Here is a 20,561-nt window from a genome sequence, read left to right as displayed (position 1 = left end):
AAATAAGTGAGCAGATTTATATATACCACAGCACACAACATCAAGAATTTACACTCCCAAAAATGCTAAAACAAAAACATATTTGGTTGCTATCCACAAATGTGTTTAAAAATACATAACGCACAAAATAAAATTTCAGGTTCGCTAGGGAAAATGCTGGGACTTCTGGTTCTTCTGGTGGTGTCAGCAGCGTTCTCCGAACCCCGCCGCGTATCCGCGCAAACTCCACCTCTCGTCCTGGGCAGCGGCTGCTAAGATCTCGCGCTGTCTAGGAGTTGTGTTCGGAACTGCTGGGACTTGTGCTACCTCTGCTTGGTGCCTGGTTGTTCTGCACCATGAGGGGTTAATTCCCAGAAGCTGTCCAGCTCCTATCAGGTTCTGTAGGTGGAGTTCTGGCTGCATAAATTGCAGCTTCACTAGTCACCTGTGCCAGTGTTTGAAATCCCTTCTCCACTCGCTCAGCATTAGGTTTGACTTGCTCTGTATCTGTATCGTTGTGACCTCGGCGAGTTTTTGACATTGACTCTTTGCTTACTGATTTTGCTATTGACGTTCCCTCTCGTTGTGAATCCGGCTAGTTTACTATTCTTTGGTGTTTTATGTTGTCAGTCTGTTTGTGTTTCCCTTCCCACACTTATCAGTGTATTCCGAGTCTTCAAGTAGTCGCCCCACGGTTTAGCGTGGGGGGGCTATAGGAAGGGACAGGGGTTGGGGCAAGCTCAGGGCACACTATCCCCTGTCTTTTGTTTTACCCAATCCTAACAGAAACACTGGCCCACACATAGGTCTGCAACCTGTATATGACCTGCTACATTCTCTCCTTCCATGGAGCCTTTGTCAGCTGTGGTTGCTCAGGTCCAGACCTTAACTCAGTATGTTCAGAGTCGGTCTGCCCGTCTTCAAATGCAGGTTTCGGGGCAGACAACACCGCAGGCTCCACCACCACCTGCACCTGAACCTAAGGTTCCTCTCCCTGACTTGTTTTTTGGTGACCGTAAGAAATTTTTTTCATTTCGGGAGGGCTGTAAACTTTATTTTTCTTTACACCCTCGTTCATCGGGCACAGAGACTCAAAGGGTGGGCGTGGTCATTTCCCTGTTGCATGGGGATCCGCAAAATTGGGCCTTTTCTCTCCCACCTGACTCTCCATCCCTTTCTTCTCTTGACGCTTTTTTTTCTGCTTTAGGCCAGATTTATGACGAACCTGACCGCCGAGCACTGGCAGTTTCCCACCTTAGATCTCTGTGTCAGGGAAAACGGACAGCAGAAGATTATTGTGCCCAGTTCAGACAGTATGTGACTGACTCGCAATGGAATGACTGCGCCCTAAAAGACCAATTTATGTCCGGACTGTCAGACCGAGTACAGGACTTAGTCTTAGCTTATGCCGAGCCACAGACATTAGATGATGCTATGACTCTGGTCATCCGAGTTGATCGTCGCCTAAGATCCAGGCGATCACCTCGGGTGTCCTCTGACTGTCAGCCAGCGGCCAGTCTGTCTCCAGGTAGTCCAGAATGGGAATCCATGGAGCTGGATAGCATCTCTCCTGCACAGCGGAAGCAACATCGACTGAGACGTCATCTTTGTTTCTACTGTGGAAGTCTTGATCATCAGATCAACACCTGTTCCAAGAGGCAGCAGCAGGAAAAATTCCGCTCCTAAGCAGTAGTCGGGGGGACTGCTTAGGAGCTCAGGTACTCCCAATTGTGTCTAGAATGTATTTACCTTGTACGGTTAAGTTTCAGTCTGTTTCCTGCACTGGTCGCGCCTTTTTGGATTCAGGTGCTGCATCTAATTTAATTGATTATAATTTTGTCTCTCAGTTTTGCATGTCATTGATTCCTTTGTCCACTCCTATCCAGATGTCGGGTGCGGATTTGACCCCTCTACAGGCAGGGTTGATTAAATTCCGAACCCCGCAGATAAAGCTTATGGTAGGAGCTAGGCATGAAGAATGGTGTTCTTTCCTAGTTATGGAAAACTTGTCTGAAAACGTCATTCTTGGTCTACCCTGGCTCCGGATCCATAATCCGGTAATTAATTGGGAAACTCTGGAGCTGGTTCACTGGGGTCCTCACTGTAAGGATCACCTGACCAGAGTTTCATTATGTACAGTGGTGGCGGAAGATCAGAGTCTTCCAGGTTTTCTCTCTGATTACTCAGATGTCCCAAGTCCTTCCTCCTCACAGGGAGTATGATTGTAAAATTGACCTTCTTCCTGATGCTAGATTACCTAAGGGTCGTATATATAACCTGTCAGTACCAGAACGGGAGGCACTGAAGAGTTATATTGATGAGAGTTTGGCAATCGGACATATCCGTCCCTCTGAGTCGCCCACTGGGGCCGGGTTCTTATTTGTTGAGAAGAAAGATGGTGGTTTACGGCCGTGTATTGATTATCGAGAATTAAATAAGATAACGGTAAAAAACTCAGGTCCTCTCCCCTTGATCCCGGATCTCATAAATCAGGTTTCTGGGGCCCTAGTTTTCTCTAAATTAGATCTCAGAGGGGCTTATAACCTGATTCGGATCCGAGAAGGGGATGAGTGGAAAACTGCATTTAATACACCTTTGGGACACTTTGAATACCTGGTTCTGCCCTTTGGTTTGAGTAATGCCCCAGCGGTGTTCCAAGGGTTTATGAACTCCATCTTTCATGATTACATCGGTGTGTTTATGGTGGTGTATCTAGACGATATCTTGATTTTCTCTCCTGATATGGTTTCTCACCAGCAACATCTCCGCCAAGTACTTACCAGGTTGCGCAAAAACCACCTCTTCGCTAAGCTGGAGAAGTGTGTTTTTTGCGTCCAGAAGGTTTCCTTCTTAGGTTATGTTGTGACTCCCTCTGATGTACAGATGGATCGGAGTAAGGTTCAGGCGCTCACGGACTGGGTTCGGCCTACCAATCTTAAGGCCCTACAAGGTTTTTTATGTTTCGCTAACTAGTATCGGAACTTTATAAAGAACTTTTCCGTGATCGCCAAACCCCTCACGGATCTAACCCGTAAGGGTGCTGATCCAAACAATTGGTCCCCTACCGCTTGCTCTGCGTTTGGAACTTTAAAAGCGGCATTCTCGTCAGCCCCAGTTTTGGTTCATCCTGACCTCTCTCTACCGTTTGTTGTGGAGGTTGATGCCTCCGAGGTTGGAGTAGGTGCAGTGTTGTCTCAGGGGTCCCCCACTCTCACCAGACTTAGGCCCTGTGCATATTTCTCTAGAAAGTTTTCTTCTTGTGAGAGGAATTATGATATTGGTAATCGAGAGCTCCTTGCCATTAAGTGGGCATTTGAAGTCTGGCGGCACTTTTTGGAGGGAGCTCTTCATCCTATAACTGTACTCACGGATCATAAGAACTTAGTATATTTGGATACTGCTAAGCGCTTGAACTCACGTCAGGCTAGGTGGGCCTTGTTTTTCTCTCGCTTTAATTTTGTGGTCACCTACCGACCTGGGTCAAAAAATGTGAAGGCTGATGCCTTGTCCCGTAGCTTCGGGACTCCTGAGCTTCCAGAGGCTACGGACAGTAATATTTTGTCTCCAGGGGTTGTGCTGGCAGGTGTCTCCTCCCACCTCTCCTCTCAAATTTTAGCAGGACAAAGATCTGCACCTAAAGACCTTCCGGAAGGCAAATTATTTGTTCCTCTTTCTTGTCATTTAAGAGTGTTGGAGGAGACGCATTGCTCGGTATTGGCAGGTCATCCGGGAATGCGGAGTACCTTGGATCTCTTAAAGAGAAGTTACTGGTGGCCTCACATGACTAAAGATGTGCACGCATTTGTCCAAGCCTGTCAGGTCTGTGCGCGAGGAAAGACTCCCAGGAGACGTCCTGAGGGGCCTCTTCTTCCGCTTCCAGTTCCCACCAGGCCATGGTCTAAAGTGTCTATGGATTTTGTCACTGATCTGCCAGCATCTCAAGGCTGTACAGTGATTTGGGTGGTAGTGGACCGTTTCTCTAAAATGGGACACTTTGTTCCATTAAAAAAGTTACCTTCAGCTGAAGAATTAGCTGAATTGTTTATACAGAATATTGTACGCCTCCATGGTATACCAGATGATATTGTGTCAGATAGGGGCGTACAATTTGTTTCCAAATTTTGGCGAGCATTTTGTTCTAGACTGGAAGTTAATTTGTCGTTCTCGTCGGCGTTTCACCCTGAGTCTAATGGTCAGTCCGAGAGAATGAATCAGGAGATGATTCAATATCTGCGACTCTTTGTCTCGGACAGTCAGGACCAGTGGGTGAAATTCCTTCCGTTGGCAGAATTTGCTATTAATAATCACTGTAGTTCCTCCACTCAGGTTTCTCCGTTTTTCTGCAATTATGGTTTTCATCCTCGTTTCTCTTTTTCATCTGTGCCTGTCTCTAATATTCTTCGGGCAGAAGCTATTACATCCAAGTTGCGCTCGCTCTGGTCACAAGTTCAGGAGAATATTCAGAGGGCACAAAATTCTATGGTCCAACAAACTGAAAGAAGGCGCACTAACTCTGATACGTTTGTGGTGGGGGATAAAGTGTGGTTATCCACGAACCTTAAATTGAAGGTCCCCTCTTTGAAGTTTGCGCCCAGGTTTGTGGGTCCATTTGTTGTTACTCATATTGTTAACCCGGTTTCCTTCAAGATTACACTTCCAGCAGGGTGGCGGGTCCATAACACCTTCCATAAGAGTCTTCTGAAGCGCTATGTTGAGCCCGTTTTGCCTCTTCCTGACCCTCCTTCTCCATCTATTGTAGAGGGGAATCTGGAATTTGAGGTGGAAAAGGTGGTGAATTCCAGATGGGTAGGTAACTCTCTCCAGTACCTGGTCCATTGGAAAGGTTTTGGTCCTGAGGATAGGTCTTGGGTTCCGGCTAGAGATGTTCATGCTCCGCGGTTACTCAGGTTATTCCATCAGGCCTACCCTCAGAAGCCATCTTTAAGATCTAGGGGTCCGAAGGCCCCCCGTCAAGGGGGGGGGGGTACTGTCAGGTTCGCTAGGGAAAATGCTGGGACTTCTGGTTCTTCTGGTGGTACCAGCAGCGTTCTCCGAACCCCGGCGCGTATCCGCGCAAACTCCACCTCTCGTCCTGGGCAGCGGCTGCTAAGATCTCGCGCTGTCTAGGAGTTGTGTTCGGAACTGCTGGGACTTGTGCTACCTCTGCTTGGTGCCTGGTTGTTCTGCACCATGAGGGGTTAATTCCCAGAAGCTGTCCAGCTCCTATCAGGTTCTGTAGGTGGAGTTCTGGCTGCATAAATTGCAGCTTCACTAGTCACCTGTGCCAGTGTTTGAAATCCCTTCTCCACTCGCTCTCAGCATTAGGTTTGACTTGCTCTGTATCTGTATCGTTGTGACCTCGGCTCGTTTTTGACATTGACTCTTTGCCTATTGATTTTGCTATTGACGTTCCCTCTCGTTGTGACTCCGGCTAGTTTACTATTCTTTTGTGTTTTATGTTTGTCAGTCTGTTTGTGTTTCCCTTCCCACACTTATCCAGTGTATTCCGAGTCTTCAAGTAGTCGCCCCACAGTTTAGCGTGGGGGGGCAATAGGAAGGGACAGGGGTTGGGGCAAGCTCAGGGCACACTATCCCCTGTCTTTTGTGTTACCCAATCCTAACATAAAAAGCTCCTATTTTTTCCAGAAATCTCCATGTAAACAAGAATAACTTTAAAATTCATACACACGACCACCTTCATGCAACTTTGCAGCAAACGGCAATAAAATGCAAAAATTGCATGAAAATTCAAAACTTCCTCTAAAATCTGTACAAATCCAGACACTTATATAAAGAAAATCTACTTTCCTAAAATAGTAAGATGTGAGGAGATCATACAGAGCCCATACGTATATTCACCAAAACATGCAGCAAAGGGAACGTTACATCCACAGGGTCCACTATTTTTGCAGGAAATTGCACTGAGCGTCACACAGATTTATCACTGTATGTTCCTTACTCAATGGTGACCCAAATAATAATTATGGGGCAGATTTACTTACCCGGTCCATTCGCGATCCAGCGGCACGTTCTCTGCGGAGAATCGGGTTCTGCTTGGATTCACTAAGGTAGTTCCTCCGACGTCCACCAGGTGTCGCTGCTGTGCTGAAGGACGTCGGAGTTCACTATCCTATCCTGGGTGCAGGTAAGCGCATGTCAAGCGACACTTTTTTTTTTTTAAATCTGCATTTTTTCCGAATCCGTCGGGTTTTCGTATGGCCACGCCCCCCGATTTCCGTCGCGTGCATGCCAGCGCCGATGCGCCACAATCCGATCACGTGAGCCAAAATACCGGGGCAATTCAGGGAAAATCGGCGCAAATTGGAAAAATTCGGATAACGCGTAAAAACGCGATTCGGTCCCTTAGTAAATGACCAGAAGCTAATGAGATAATAAGTCAGTCACTTTTAGATGTGTATATTCTGGAACATGTGTGTGTTTTTGGTGTTACATATAACTTTATGGACATGTTCTGGGTCGCGGTGTTAATATGTAGGTGAAGAGGATCGAATGTTCATCGTATCACGAAATAAAAGGCAATAAGAGAGAAAGTGTGTTCTTAGATAGTTCTGGATAGGAGACGGTTAAAAACCTGAATATTAGTTGATATTATTTTTTTATCACAATGTAGTAACATATAAAAGTGAATATTTCCATCATCTGTGAGGTGCAGCAAATTCTCCCTGCAGCCTGATGGCTAAGAATCTGGAGTGGGGTGCTTACATTTCAGGGGGCTGTATCTCTGGCTCTGTGACACATAGAACCTCACTTCTTGTTTCCTATTAAAGAAGAGTCTCCTCTTTTATATGAATCTAAATTTGTTTCTAAGTGTCAGGAAAACGGAGATATTGGGGGTCATTTACTAAGGGCCCGATTTGCGTTTTCCCGACGTGTTACCCGAATATTTCCGATTATTCCTGAATTGCCCCCGGATTTTGGCGCACGCGATCGGATTGTGGCACATCGGCGCCGGCATGCACGCAACGGAAATCGGGGGCGTGGCCGTTACGAAAACCCAATGGATTTGGAAAAACCGCCACATTTAAAAAAAGTGTCGCGGGACACGCGCTTACCTTCACTCAGCCCGGCTTGGTGAAGTCCGGTGCATTCAGCGCAATAGAAACATCTGGTGGACGTCGGAGGAACTGCCTTAGTAAATCGCCGGAAGACCCGAATCCACCGCAGAGAACGCGCCGCTGGATCGCGAATGGACCGGGTAAGTAGATCTGCCCCATTAACTGTTAAAATGCCACCTGGAGTGATTTTTAGATGTAAAAATCGCACATGAAATCCTCACTTTAAACCTGAATATCTCCGGATCCCTGGCACCTAGAAACACGATTCTAAATTCATTTGAAACAAGAGATTCTCCTCTGAAATGCCCACTTTGCCTACCCATAGCGCCCACCCTGATGGATATCAAGAGATGACACTTTCTTTCCTTCTTCTTGCAGACCATTCTCTGCCTTTGAGGTTCGCACCTATGACCCCGAGGGTGTGCTGATTTTTGGGGACACAGCAGGTGGTAGAGAGTGGTTTCTCTTAGGACTTCGAAATGGTCGCCCTGAAATCCAGATTCACAACCAGTTTGCAAAAGTGACTATAAATGGAGGTCGAAGAATCAATGATGGGGCCTGGCACAAGGTAAGGAGCACAGGGAAACCACGACCCAGGCAAAGTAGATTGTACAAAGTGTCCTATCTGCAGGCAGCATGTTATAGAGCAACAAAAATTGAGTGGTGCTGCACCTTCTCTCTTATGAGCTGTCCTTAACGGTCCTAGATGGATCCAGCAAACATCCACTATTCAATAATCCAGTAGAATAAAAACTCTTTTGTGACTGGAGCTCAAAAACGAAAACGATCAGGGATAAGTCACCATTCAGACCAGAAACCGTCTAGTCCCAGTCTCCTCTACTCACTGTATATAAGATGCCCCGGAAGAAGCACAGAGGCGAAACCCTGGATCGGGCAAGGATTGGCGTCCTCGTGGAGTTATTTGTGATATGCGCATTTTTTATCTACATATTTGAGTAGAACTGGAAATAAAAGTTTTAAAAGTTTGAAACTGTCTACACTATGTCTGGATATGTCTCTTATATACAGTGAGTGGAGGAGACTGGGACTAGACGGTTTCTGGTCTGAATGGTGACTTATCCCTGAAAGTGATCCCTTGTGTTTGGTGCACAAATAAGTAGGAAACGTGCATGGATCGTCGTTTTCGTTTTTGAGCTCCAGTCACAAAAGAGGTTTTATTCTACTGGATTATATGTTATAGAGCAGGAGGGGCCAAGCAGATTGTACATAGTGTCCTATCTGCAGGCAGCATGTTATAGAGCAGGAGGGGCCAAGCAGATTGTACATAGTGTCCTATCTGCAGGCAGCATGTTATAGAGCAGGAGGGGCCAAGCAAATTGTATATAGTGTCCTATCTACAGGCAGTATGTTATAGAGTAGGAGGAGCTGAGCAGATTGTACATAGTGTCCTATCTGCAGGCAGCATGTTATAGAGCAGGAGGGGCCAAGCAGATTGTATATAGTGTCCTATCTACAGGCAGTATGTTATAGAGTAGGAGGAGCTGAGCACATTATACATAGTGTCCTATCTGCAGGCAACATGCTGTAGAGCAGGAAGAGCTTCCTACTTTAGCCATAACTGATACAATTCCCTGATATATTTATCCACAAAGTGCAAGGAGTGACCAGAGACTCCTCTATCTGTGCTGCATGGATTCCAAGACAACAGTGTCAAACATTAAAGGATTAGGTATGCAACATCCCCCACCAGGGCCTAACGCCCTTGAACCAACTGTATAGTAGGGAAAGGTGTGGTGTCATGTCCTGTAATCCACTCCTTGCACCAAGGCCTGAATATTTGTTCAAAAACTCCTCTTCCTTAGCGACAAATAGTAATACAATTAAGTACGTGCAATACATACAGTACACTTTTACCTGTCGTCTGACGGTCTTACCCTGAGTGTATGACATCTAGGTGCTACTGGATGAACACCCCCTGTCCCCTAAGGACCCGCAGTTTACAGAAGCCACACAAGTACCGAGCTCGGGTTCTAGGCGTAAGCCTGCGATCAGGATTTAAATACAAAGACGGTCCAACACAGTCTCGCTACAATCCTGCAAAGCCTATAAAATGGTTATGTGCAAACTTACTGACAAAATGGCATTGACAGTTGTGCAAACATGTTAACACACATTGGCTTTAAACAGCCCAATGGGTAAATGGCTTAACATTACAAACGTTACATGAAACTTTACTGGTATCACAGTAGTAATAGCAAGAATGTCTCTTTTCCTGTAGAGAAAAAAACATAGAAATTGCAAACAGAATGTCCATTTCTGCAAAGGAAGACATTGGGGGTCATTTACTAAGGGCCCGATTCGCGTTTTCCCGACGTGTTACCCGAATATTTCCGATTTGCGCCGCTTGTACATGAATTGCCCCGGGTTTTTGGCGCACGCGATCGGATTGTGGCGCATCGGGGCCGGCATGCGCGCGACAGAAATCGGGGGGGCGTGGCCGAACGAAAACCCGACGTATTCGGAAAAACCGCCGCATTTAAAAACCGAAAATGTGTCGCTTGGGGAGCGCTCACCTTCACCTTCTATGGGATGGTGCATTCCGGGGCGTTAAGATTATTTTCGGCGCTGCAGCGCCACCTGGTGGACGGCGGAGGAACTACCATCTTAAATCCCAGCCGGACCCGAATCCTGTGCAGAGAACGCGCCGCTGGATCGCGAATGGGCCGGGTAAGTAAATGTGCCCCACTAAGTGCAAAAATGAAGTCATTAGAAACTTTTCCTCTATGGCCGTTGGCTAAAAGTCTCTCAGAAGGCTCTAAGACAAAGTCCATCTTCTGGGCACAGGCCTTGATGTGGGGAAAAGTGCAAATGAACAAAGGATCTCCTCTAGATGTGGAGGGACAGAATTCTTCATGGAGATGGGGCTCTGCGTCAGCAGAGGTTGATTCTAACATAGCATATAACAATAGTGAGCAGTTCAAGGAGAGTCTCTTGACTCTATGATAAATAGGGGAAAGAGTCCCAGGAAATTCTCTGGCTCTATAAGGTATATGGGCGCTCAGCCCAACTGGGAATAGCAGGAAAATGGTACATATTTACAATATATACATAGTACCTGGAAAGGGCTACAGCCCGTAGGGATTACTCTGTATCAGAGTTGCAGTCAGTAGCAGTGAGTACCTCAGGATCAGCAAAGCAGATGGCCTTTGGCTTTCGACCTTTGTGTTGGGACAGCTGGTACTCCTGCAGATACGCAGGAGGTTTCCCCTTTATCTCTCGCTGAGATCTCCCGAGTTCCTGTTGAGAGAAAATTACCATTTCTTCGTCGTCATCTCCGGAATCAGGCACTGCAGTAAGGATCACAGGCTCCTCAGAGACGAGGGGGGAAAAAGGTTCGGGGACAGGGTCCTCCTCCACAGGCAGCAGCACTGGAGACTGTGGCGGGGATGGAGACCTCTCTGGAGTAACTCTCGCTGGAGTAAGGATGGGATGGTGGGATGGTTGTTTTTAAGCCACACTCGTTCTCCGGGGGTAAGGGGCTCAGCACAGGCATTGCGGTCAAAGTCTCTCTTTTGTTTGTCTCGGGCTTCTTCCACCCGAAGATCCACAATATCTCTGGCATCCCCCAGACGCCTCTGATGCTCCTGAACCCAATCAGTCTGAGGGAGTAAAGATTGGGAATCGGGTTTTCCATGTCCAAGGCCATATCAGCAGGGAGATGGCCATGTCTCCCAAACATCAAGTAGTAGGGAGTGTATCCTGTGGAGCAATGGGTGGTATTATTGTACAGATAAACTAGCTCCGGTAGTAACTTCGGCCAATCAACCCTTTTCGAAGGGGTCAGGGTTCTCAGCATGTTGATGAGAGTCTGGTTCATTTTCTCACAGAGCCCATTGCCCTGAGGATGGTAAGTTGAGGTCCTCAGCTTCTTGCAGCCGTAGAGAGTACACAGTTCCTGGAACACTTGCGACTCAAATGCAGTTCCCTGGTCTATAAGGATTTTATCCGGACAGCCATAAGGGAGAATGAAGCTCTTCCACAGGGCCGCTGCGGTGATCCTGGCGGACAAGTCTCTGACTGGTACTGTGACCACAAACTTGGTGTAGTGGTCGATTATTGTCAGGGCATAAGTGTGACCGGATCTGCTGGGCTCCAACTTCACGTGATCCAGAGCCAGGATCTCCAGAGGCCATTGGCTCACAATGGGATGTAGAGGGGCCCTTTGATTGTGTCGCTCTCCTCGAGCAATGGCGCAGCCTGGGCATTCCCGGCACCAGGTCTCGGTGTCTGCCTTCATGTTCACCCAGTAGAAGCGCTTCCGGAGGGTAGCTTCAGTCTTCTGAGTGCCAAAGTGTCTGGACTAGTCATGGTACATATCCAGCACTATCTTGGCATTCCTCTGGGGAATCACAATCTGGTACAGCCGGTCATAGGATCCAGAGTTCTCCTTTTCAGCAGGCCCTGATGCATACTCAGAGTCTTCCTCTGGCACCACAGTTGGGACAATTCTCCATCGGCCCTCCTCCATCGAATCCGTTCAGGCACTCGCCCACTAGAGAGATAGTCCATCATTTCTCCTATGGCGCGGCTATCAGCCTGCAGGCTCATCCAGAGGTCTTTCTCAGCCGGTGGTGCAGCCTCTTCTGGTGGGGTAGCTGGTACTGCTTCTGAGGGTAAGGAGTAGACTCTCTGGGCCTCTTGGCAGACAAACCGGGCATAGAACGCTGGCATCTCCACATCTTCCCAGTGAGCATCCGTAGAGGGTCCCTCCCACTGGTCAGCGAGTCGGGAAAGAGCATCAGTATTGTCGATGGTCTTGCCAACCCGGTACTTGATAGTGAAGTTGAAGTTTGCTAACCTGGAAGCCCATCGCGGCTCCAGGGCTCCAAGCCGGGCAGTGTTCAGATGCGGCAAGGGGTTGAACTTTTAGGTCACAGCCCAGACTAATGCCAGAAACTCCAACTTGAATGAGCTCTAATTCTGGTCATTCTGTTCCAGTTCTTGAAGGGAATGGCTGGCGTAGGCTATGACCCTTTCGGTTCCATTCTGAAGCTGGGATAGTATAGCTCCTAATCCCTGCTTGCTGGCATCGGTGTAGAGTATGAAGGGCAGATTGTAATCTGGGTATCCTAACACCAGAGGCTCAGTTAGTCTTTGCTTCAGCATTTGGAAGGCTGCTTCTCGTTCTGTTGTCCATTCAATGGCTGCTCAGGATCATTGGCCCTCTTTTGGCAGTCCCCTTAAGAGTTCTTGCAGAGGGGCTGCTAACTGGGCAAACTTCAGGAAAAATCGCCTGTAGTAGCTGGCAAATCCCAAGAAGCTCTTGATATCCGAGATAGTAGATGGGGTAGGCCAGTTATGGACAGCTGCAATTTTATCTGGGTCTGGCTCAATTCCATCAGCACTCACCACATGTCCAAGGTACTTTACGCTAGGGCTTTACCTTCAACCCATGCTGGGTCAAGATTTGGAAGACTTCAGCCAGATGTTGGAGATGCTCTTCATAGGTCTTAGAGTAGATGATGATATCATCCAAGTACAGTAGGACAGTCGCAAAGTTCCGATGACCCAAACATCTCTCCATTAACCGCTGAAACGTGCCTGGGGCATTGCATAGGCTGAAAGGCATGTTGTTGAACTTGAACAGGCCCATTGGGGTGGTGAAAGCCGTCTTCTCCCTATCTTCTGGCGCATGGCCACTTGCCAGTAGCCACTGGTCAAATCCAGGGTAGAGAAGTAGGGCTGCGAGGGATTCCTCGATTTGAGGCAGCGGATAGGCATCCTTGTGGGTGATATTGTTGATCTTCCTATAGTCAACACAGAATTGAAGGGTTCCATCCTTCTTTTTCACAAGGACCAGCGGGGCAGCCCATGGGCTGCGACTCTCCTGGATAACATTGGCTGTCTTCATCTCTTGGTAATGGGCTGGAGGTATGGGCTGGTACCTCTCTTTGATAGGAGGATGAAAGCCAGTAGGGATGGTATGTTGAATCAGGGTAGTCTGCCCAAAATCCAGCGGGTATTTGCTGAAGGCCGGGTGGTGCTTCATGACGACATTCAGGACACCTTGTACTTGGTCTGCAGGAGTAATATCGTCATCTCCAATGTTGAGCTCAAGCCACCAGGATTGCTCGGCAGGCTCACCCTCAGCAATTTGCATCACCTCCAGCTGTTGAGAGGCAGACAGAGAGGTTTCCACTAAGTCTTCAGGGTGGATGCTCACGTTTAGCAGTCTGATGGGTACTTGTCCTCTGGATACAGTGACTAGGCTCCTGGCGGCTAGAATGGGCAGGTCTTCATCAGCTGGTGGTTCTACCATAGCCTGGTAGTCTTGACCTTGAACGGCCATGCAGGCTCGGCACCATGCTAACTTCTCAGTCCCAGGTTGAAGGCGGACAGGTTGTGGATCCTTGATCCGGGCTCTGCAGATTTCTCCATTAGGGCCAGCAAACTTCTGTTGCGCCGCTAGGACCTGCATAGTCTCCTGAATTGCCTTCCGTCTCTGCTGTGAACTGTTGGTAGAGAGTTGTGGAGAGACTTCAGCACTTCAGGGTAGCAGTTGCGGAGGATGTTGGTACCCAGTATCAGGGAGAAGTTACCGTCTTCAGGCACTTGTGTCACCACAACGCCCTGCCTGGTTAACTCAGTGTCTCCAATGGTTAGTGCGGGCTCCCAATAGCCGCGGATGGGTACGGTTTTCCATTGGTAGCAATAATGTTGGGGAGGCTGCGTCAAGGATGCTCCTCTTCGGCATCTCTCGAAGGTAGCACTTCGAAGGGTGGTCACTTCAGAGCCGGTATCAATTAAGGCCGGTAGGGTTACTCCTTTGATGGTTACATGAACCATGGGGTGACTCCCCACAAACTTGGGCATCCAGTTGGCATCTCGGGGACCTAAAGGTTCTTCCCTTGGAGGTCGTCCCGTAGCTCCAAGGGTTTGTCATTTAACCGACGACATCCATTCTCTTCATGCCCGTATTTACGGCAGTAGCTGCACCGCTGACGGGGTTCTTTCTGACTCCAGGTGTTTAAAGACTTTGCCTCCCTTGGGCGATGTTTGGATGGGGAGTCACGGAGAGTCACTGGCCATAAAGAGTCCTCTGGTGGTTTCCTCATTTTGGAGGAGATGGTTACTTCCAACTGGGACAGTCGGTCGAGTATTTTAATCATGGTGTCCGCCAGGGTGGTGATCTGTTCTGCTAGGACAGCAACTTCCGTAGACTCCATATCCACGGATTCAGAATCTTTCTGCGGTCCAGCGGGCAGTCGTTCCCCTTGTATGTCAATGGCAATCTCTTTGAACTCTGGATAAGAGGCCTGGGCATGTTGAAGAGACAGCATCTGTAGTTGACATCTTTGATGTCTATCAAAAAGTCCATTATTGAATTGTTCCCGCAGGGTTTGATCAGAGTTTTCAGCCTCTTTGAGATCAAGGCGGGTTATGGCCTTCCATGTCTCCAGTAGGGAGAGGGCAAAGTCTCTGAGTCTTTCTCCGAAGAACTTTTGCTTCTTTTCTGACGCAGTACATTTTTCAAAGGTGTTGCACAGCCTATTGAGAATTTGGACCACATTCTGGCGCTGTTCTCGGGGCCCAGACTTGACTTCCCGGAGAGCGGGTCCCTTTAATTGCCCGGTTAAAATGACCACTTTCTGTTCTTCTGTGAGCGGATGCAGGGCAAAGGTAGCTAACAGCTTGGCTCTAAATTTAGAGAGAGTGTGTAATTCTCCTTCGTAGTGGGGCCCCCAGATAGTAGGGCATAGTCAGAGGCATCATGGTGGGAGTCCCGGGGACACTGGCTGCAGCAGGGCTGAAGGGGCTTTCTGGCGGGTTTAACATGCTCTGATACCCTGAGGAGGGACCGGGGGACGGGAATTGCCCTGGTTCCGTTTCTTCGTCTTGGACTGACATGATTGGGCTAGCCTAGTGAAGTCTGAGGGGTTACACAATGTCCGTTGCTATGGGCGCTGGCCAGAAATAGGAACTTAGGCACTTTAAAGCACAGTCACTATTCCCTGGGAGATGAGCCAATTAACCTAGCTTCGGTAACAATCTCTACCCCCCTTTAACTTCCCCAGCGGTAATCACTCAAGATCAGCCGCGGTGACAGAACAGCTCCGGTGCACAGAGGACTCAGTTCCCGATGTCCGGCAGGCAGCAGGGGCTCGTGATGCTCAGCGTTACTCTCCTTCAGTCGCAGGACACGTGCGCCGGGACTCTGGATGAGGCGCACGCTGCTGGCACGCTGCTGGCAGGCTTTAGGCGCCGAAATCCAAGATGGCCGATTAACCCTCTTCGTTGCCGGCCGCTCACACTCCGACTCCTCCTCCACGGTACTTTGCGCCACACGCGCAGGGGGTGGAGCTTGGCAATGCCTCTGGGTTTCCCGCCAGTGAAGGTTTTGGCAGGCTGGAATTACTTGCTGCGCCACCATCTCGTGAGGTAACCGCTCCGGGCACTGCAGGGCCGGATGTAGCAGAGCTGGTAAAGTTCTGTGGCAGAGATTAATCTACGGAGTGCTGGAGCGATGCTCGACAGCACGTGGCACGTGGTTCTTCTCAGTCAGAAGCTGGGTCTGAACTCTCCATGAGGTGAGGGCTGGGCCTAAAGAGATCTGCTCACTTCTGAAGTTTCTGGAACTCTAACTCCTCCTGTAAGGGTTTAGTCAATCCCTGGTCAGGCGGTCTCCTCTTCCAATCACACTCCAGTTCACAATTAAGTGCATTGAGGCATATCATTGGATGGTAACATGAAATACATTTAACCCTTACCTATCCAGGCAGAATCTACCGCTGCACAATGACCTAATTATATGTGTAGTGTCCTGCAGAGGAGCTGACCAGACTATGAAGGGAACACAAATATTAGGGGCTTACTCACAACAACTCCGCCGCCTTGCATTGGCAGGGATGTTGCAAATACACTGCTCAGCAGGCGGTATGGTGCAGGATGGGATTAGATACACTGCTCAGCAGGCGGTATGGCGCAGGGTGTGATTAGATACACTGCTCAGCAGGCGGTATGGCGCAGGATGGGATTAGATACACTGCTCAGCAGGCGGTATGGTGCAGGATGGGATTAGATACACTGCTCAGCAGGCGGTATGGTGCAGGATGGGATTAGATACACTGCTCAGCAGGCGGTATGGTGCAGGATGGGATTAGATACACTGCTCAGCAGGCGGTATAGTGCAGGATGGGATTAGATACACTGCTCAGCAGGCGGTATGGTGCAGGATGGGATTAGATACACTGCTCACCAGGCGGTATAGTGCAGGATGGGATTAGATACACTGCTCACCAGGCGGTATGGTGCCGGGTCTGTATTTTGGTGCCCAGTGTTTTGGACTGATGTCTGTGACAGTTTTGTGTTGGGCTTCACTGTGTCCACGGAGCCACAAAGTTCTGCAGATGAAGGGGTGTCTGGTGCAGAGTCGCATTAATAAATCTGGCACACGCCCATTACATGGAGTGCACTCAGTGTAAGTATGAGTGGCGCGTGCAGATGCATGAGGACCATTGCTCTGCACATCCGTGGCTGCACGTGGCCCCTTACTGCGTCACTACCGAGAATTCTGGGCCCTTGCATTTGTCGCACTGTAAGCCGTTTCTGAAGGTTTAGCAGCTGTTCTAAATGTCCAAAAAAAAAATCACGCCAAAAATTGGTTTTGGGAAACTAAAAGAGCAGGAAAAGTATCTGAAGCAGAAACTGAACGCAAAATGAGCGGAAAAACATTAGTTTTTGGCTGTTTATTCCTTCATTTGAAGGCTGCGCCCTGTGACACTATTTCCCCTCCCGGCCCTCGGCCAGAAGTTAGTACCAGCAGGGATGGGACCTGCGTCCCGCCTGACCCCTCTGCGCCCCGCCTGACCCCTGTGCTCCTCTCTCAGGTTGTGGTGCGCAGCGATGACCATCGTATTGTCCTTGAAGTGGACGAAGAGCAAAGTCTCCGCATTGGTCATGTGACAGAGGGGGTCACCCAGAGCCTTCAGACCATCATGCGAATCTCAGTTGGGGGGATCCTCATCAACCGGACAGAACTGCTGGAACCAGTAAGTGATCCTCTTCTCTGCTGTATAAAGGTATCACTCAACGTTCCCAATAACAGGGAATCTGTCAGCAGGTGCACGGACGGACTGGGAATTCAAAGTGGCCATGAAAAAAAAACTGTAAAAGTGGCCCCATTCTGTGGGCAGGGTTAAAAAAAAGTAGGCGTGACAATGTAATGTATATATACAGCCCTTATACAGGAATAAAGAACACAAATAAATAAAAACACCTTACTACAATAACAAGAATATAATTACCTATGTACAGGAATATAACTACTATAATACTGCCTCCTATGTACAGGAAAATAACTACTATAAAACTGCCTCCTATGTACAGGAAAATAACTACTATAATACTGTCCTCTATGTACAGGAATATAACTACTATAATACTGCCCCCTATGTACAGGAATATAACTACTATAATACTGCCCCCTATGTACAGGAATATAACTACTATAATACTGCTCCCTATGTACAAGAATATAACTACTATAATACTGCCCCCTATGTACAGGAATATAACTACTATAATACTGCCTCCTATGTACAGGAAAATAACTACTATAATACTGCACCCTATGTACAGGAATATAACTACTATAATACTGCCCCTATGTACAGGAATATAACTACTATAATACTGCCTCCTATGTACAGGAATATAACTACTATAATCCTGCCTCCTAGAGGTGAGGTTGTGTGTGGTGAGAGCTCTTGACCCTCCTCATGTCTGGAGACAGCCCAGGGCGGGGCCACCCTGGGTGGGGAGATTCCCCAAGCGAGGCCCAGGCTTCCAGGCCTAAACCGGGAGAAAACTCCCAGACAATTCTAAAGATGGATGCAAATCCAAAAGTTCTCAGTAAACAAGAGAATCAACTGAATTGCAGTAATGTGGAGAAGAAAGCTGAAGTAAAGAAAGTGAGTACAGCAGCGTGGAGGAGCACAGGTGAAGCAGCAGATTGTCAGACCAGCAGCAGGTGCACAGCCCCCCACTCCTGCACCCAGACAGAGGAGTACATCCATAGAGAAACAAACCCTGCAAGAAAACCTGCAGCAGAGGGATGTGGTGACCAGCATGGCCGCTCCAGGCCGCACCAGATCTGCTGTGAAGCCACAACATGTCCCTGCAAAGGCCGGTGCAAGCAGCAAGCCTGGAGATGTGACTCACAAGGAGACCGGTGGATGCACTCAGCCTGGAGGACTACAGAGACCAGCACGGCAGGTGAAGGAGACCACCCGAGCGCCTGAGCTAAGGCTAGCAGAGGAGATCCCAGCACTGGTAAGGAGGATGGGGGAGCTAAGTCACCACAAACAGATGCTGCAAATGCAAATAGACTGCATGTACTCACTAAAAACTGCGCACCCTGAGAGTAGCGCCCTGTATGACTCTAAGCTGCACTCACTGAGCAAAGAGCTGGCGGTGGTGGTGGGAGAGATGGACTGTGTCCTGGAGAAGATGGGGCCGCTGTCTGAGTCCTATAGGAACAAGGAACGCTTTGCCAGACAGAACATAACATCTATGTCCAGACCCTCTGACGCTGCGTCAGTGTCCAGCATGTCCCCTGATGAGAGAGGAACACGTCCCATACTGCAGGCCCCAAGCTTTGTGTTTCATGAGGGCGAGAAGGGAAGACAGCAGCTGCCAAGGTCTGCAGCCATCCATCAGCAGGAGCATGCACCTGCACCACAAGTCCCAGGAGGCACTACACCGCAGCAGGAGCATGCACAGGCACCACAAGTCCCAGGAGGCACTACACTGCAGCAGGAGCATGCACAGGCACCACAAGTCCCAGGAGGCACTACACCACAGCAGGACAGTGGACATACACCTATGTGTCAGGGTGATGTGGTGATCCAGGACGGTTCTACTGCTGGAGCAGACACTGGGGACACTGGTGGTCATCATGATGTTCCTGATGGGTCGGGGGATGGAGGGGACCCTCAATCTGTATGGGATGTGCAGTCACCTGAGGATAACATAGAGGTGGATGGGGGAAAGGGGGTTGTACAGGATAATGTAAGTGACTTCCCCCCTATAACATCGAGCCCCCCAGTTGAGTCGGGTCGCTCTAGCTCAGACCCTCCCCCCAATACCCGGAGTGAACCCTGTCATGAACCTCCCAGAAACGCCTGGAGCCGCGGCGCTCCCTCCTTCACCTCCGGCGCACACTACACGGGGCAGGCGTTTAAGAGGAGGAATGTGGTGCGCTTTAAAAACAGGGGCGCAAAGGAAGATCTCCCAGATAGGAGGTTTGTGGTGCGGGATCTCCTGTGCAGCCAGATGGGGTTCTCCCCAGATGATATCCTGGCAGTCATCAACCTTCCAGACAGACAGGGCTATGATGTCAGCTTTAAGCTTATGTCCAGTCTGGATAGGTTCTGGGATAAACTCCCCCGGTTCAGGGACACTGATGGCTGGTGTAAGTTCACGTTTGTCCCCATATCCAGGCCAGGTACCGTGGTGGTCAATGTGATATTTTGGAACGAGTCTGTTCCCCCTCAGGACATTCTAGTGTGGCTCAGGCGCCATTGTGATCTGGTGTCTGACCTCACTAAGAACAGAGACGCCGACGGCATCTGGACTGGAGGGTGGAAGGTTCTGGTAAAACTGAGGCAGTACAATAATATCACCCTACACCTCCCCAACTCCTTCTTCATAGGGAGAGAGAAAGGCGTCTGCTTCTATCCTGGGCAACCAAGAAAGTGCTTCAAGTGCGGAAAGATCGGTCACGTGGCCAATATATGTACAGTGGTGAAGTGTAACCTGTGCGGGGAGGTCGGTCATCTCAGTGCCACCTGTGAGAGGGTGAAATGTAACCTCTGCGGAGAGATTGGGCACCCACACAAGGATTGCCCGGAGGCCTGGCACAACATCGCCAGAGACTTCTCTGATGATGAGATGGTGCAGGAGGCAGATGCCTTAGAGGAGGAGGCCTTGGTGTCAGGGCAAATTTTGACCAGGCGGGAGGTACAGGGCTCAGGTGATGCTGTACCAGCACCTCAGATGTCGGATGGTGCTCAGGGGAGTTTGGGGGTGGTAACTCAGGAGCAGCCTCAGTCAGCCACCTCTATAGCACCTGGGGAATATGAGGAGGTTAAAAAAAACAAAAGAAAGAAAAAAGATAAATCCTCCCGTAAACCAGAGGAAGAAAACAACTTAGGTCCAAAAACCAGGAAAAAGTCCAGTGGTGATACCGGGGTCATGGTCCTATCTAACAGATATGATGTTCTGTCTGAGTCAGAAGGTGATTATGAGCGCGAGTTACAGCGCATTGATAATGATTGTGAGGTGGACACAGGAGACCCCCCAACTAAGAAGAAGCCCCCTCCTGTAGAGGCTGCTGAGGAGTCGGACATGGAGACTGGTGGTGTACAGGGAGACTCTGACTCTGACATATGATGATGGGGGTCGCTGCTCTGTTTTTCTGTTTCCTTATGATGGCTGGATTCTCTCTAAAAGTTGCTTCCAGCAACGTCAACAGCATTAAAGTAA

At 49.0% G+C, this 20,561-nt stretch overlaps 1 protein-coding gene across 1 annotated transcript in view; it reads left to right on the top strand.

The window, feature by feature from the left end:
- The window catches only part of LOC140125832 (sex hormone-binding globulin-like), a 66,236-nt gene extending 48,967 nt beyond the window's left edge, over positions 1–17,269 (top strand). Inside the window, exons 3-4 of the mRNA XM_072144706.1 lie at positions 7,434–7,623; positions 16,904–17,269. Coding sequence (XP_072000807.1) covers positions 7,434–7,623; positions 16,904–17,215 — 502 coding nt within the window. The 3' untranslated portion in view covers positions 17,216–17,269. The remainder of the gene's footprint in view (positions 1–7,433; positions 7,624–16,903) is intronic.
- The last annotated feature ends 3,292 nt before the right edge of the window (positions 17,270–20,561 follow it).

This window comes from Engystomops pustulosus, chromosome 4 (assembly GCF_040894005.1).
Source record: "Engystomops pustulosus chromosome 4, aEngPut4.maternal, whole genome shotgun sequence".
NCBI lineage: Eukaryota > Metazoa > Chordata > Amphibia > Anura > Leptodactylidae > Engystomops > Engystomops pustulosus.
Note: the sequence above shows the minus strand (reverse complement) of the source record. Positions and strands in the feature narration are given on the sequence as shown.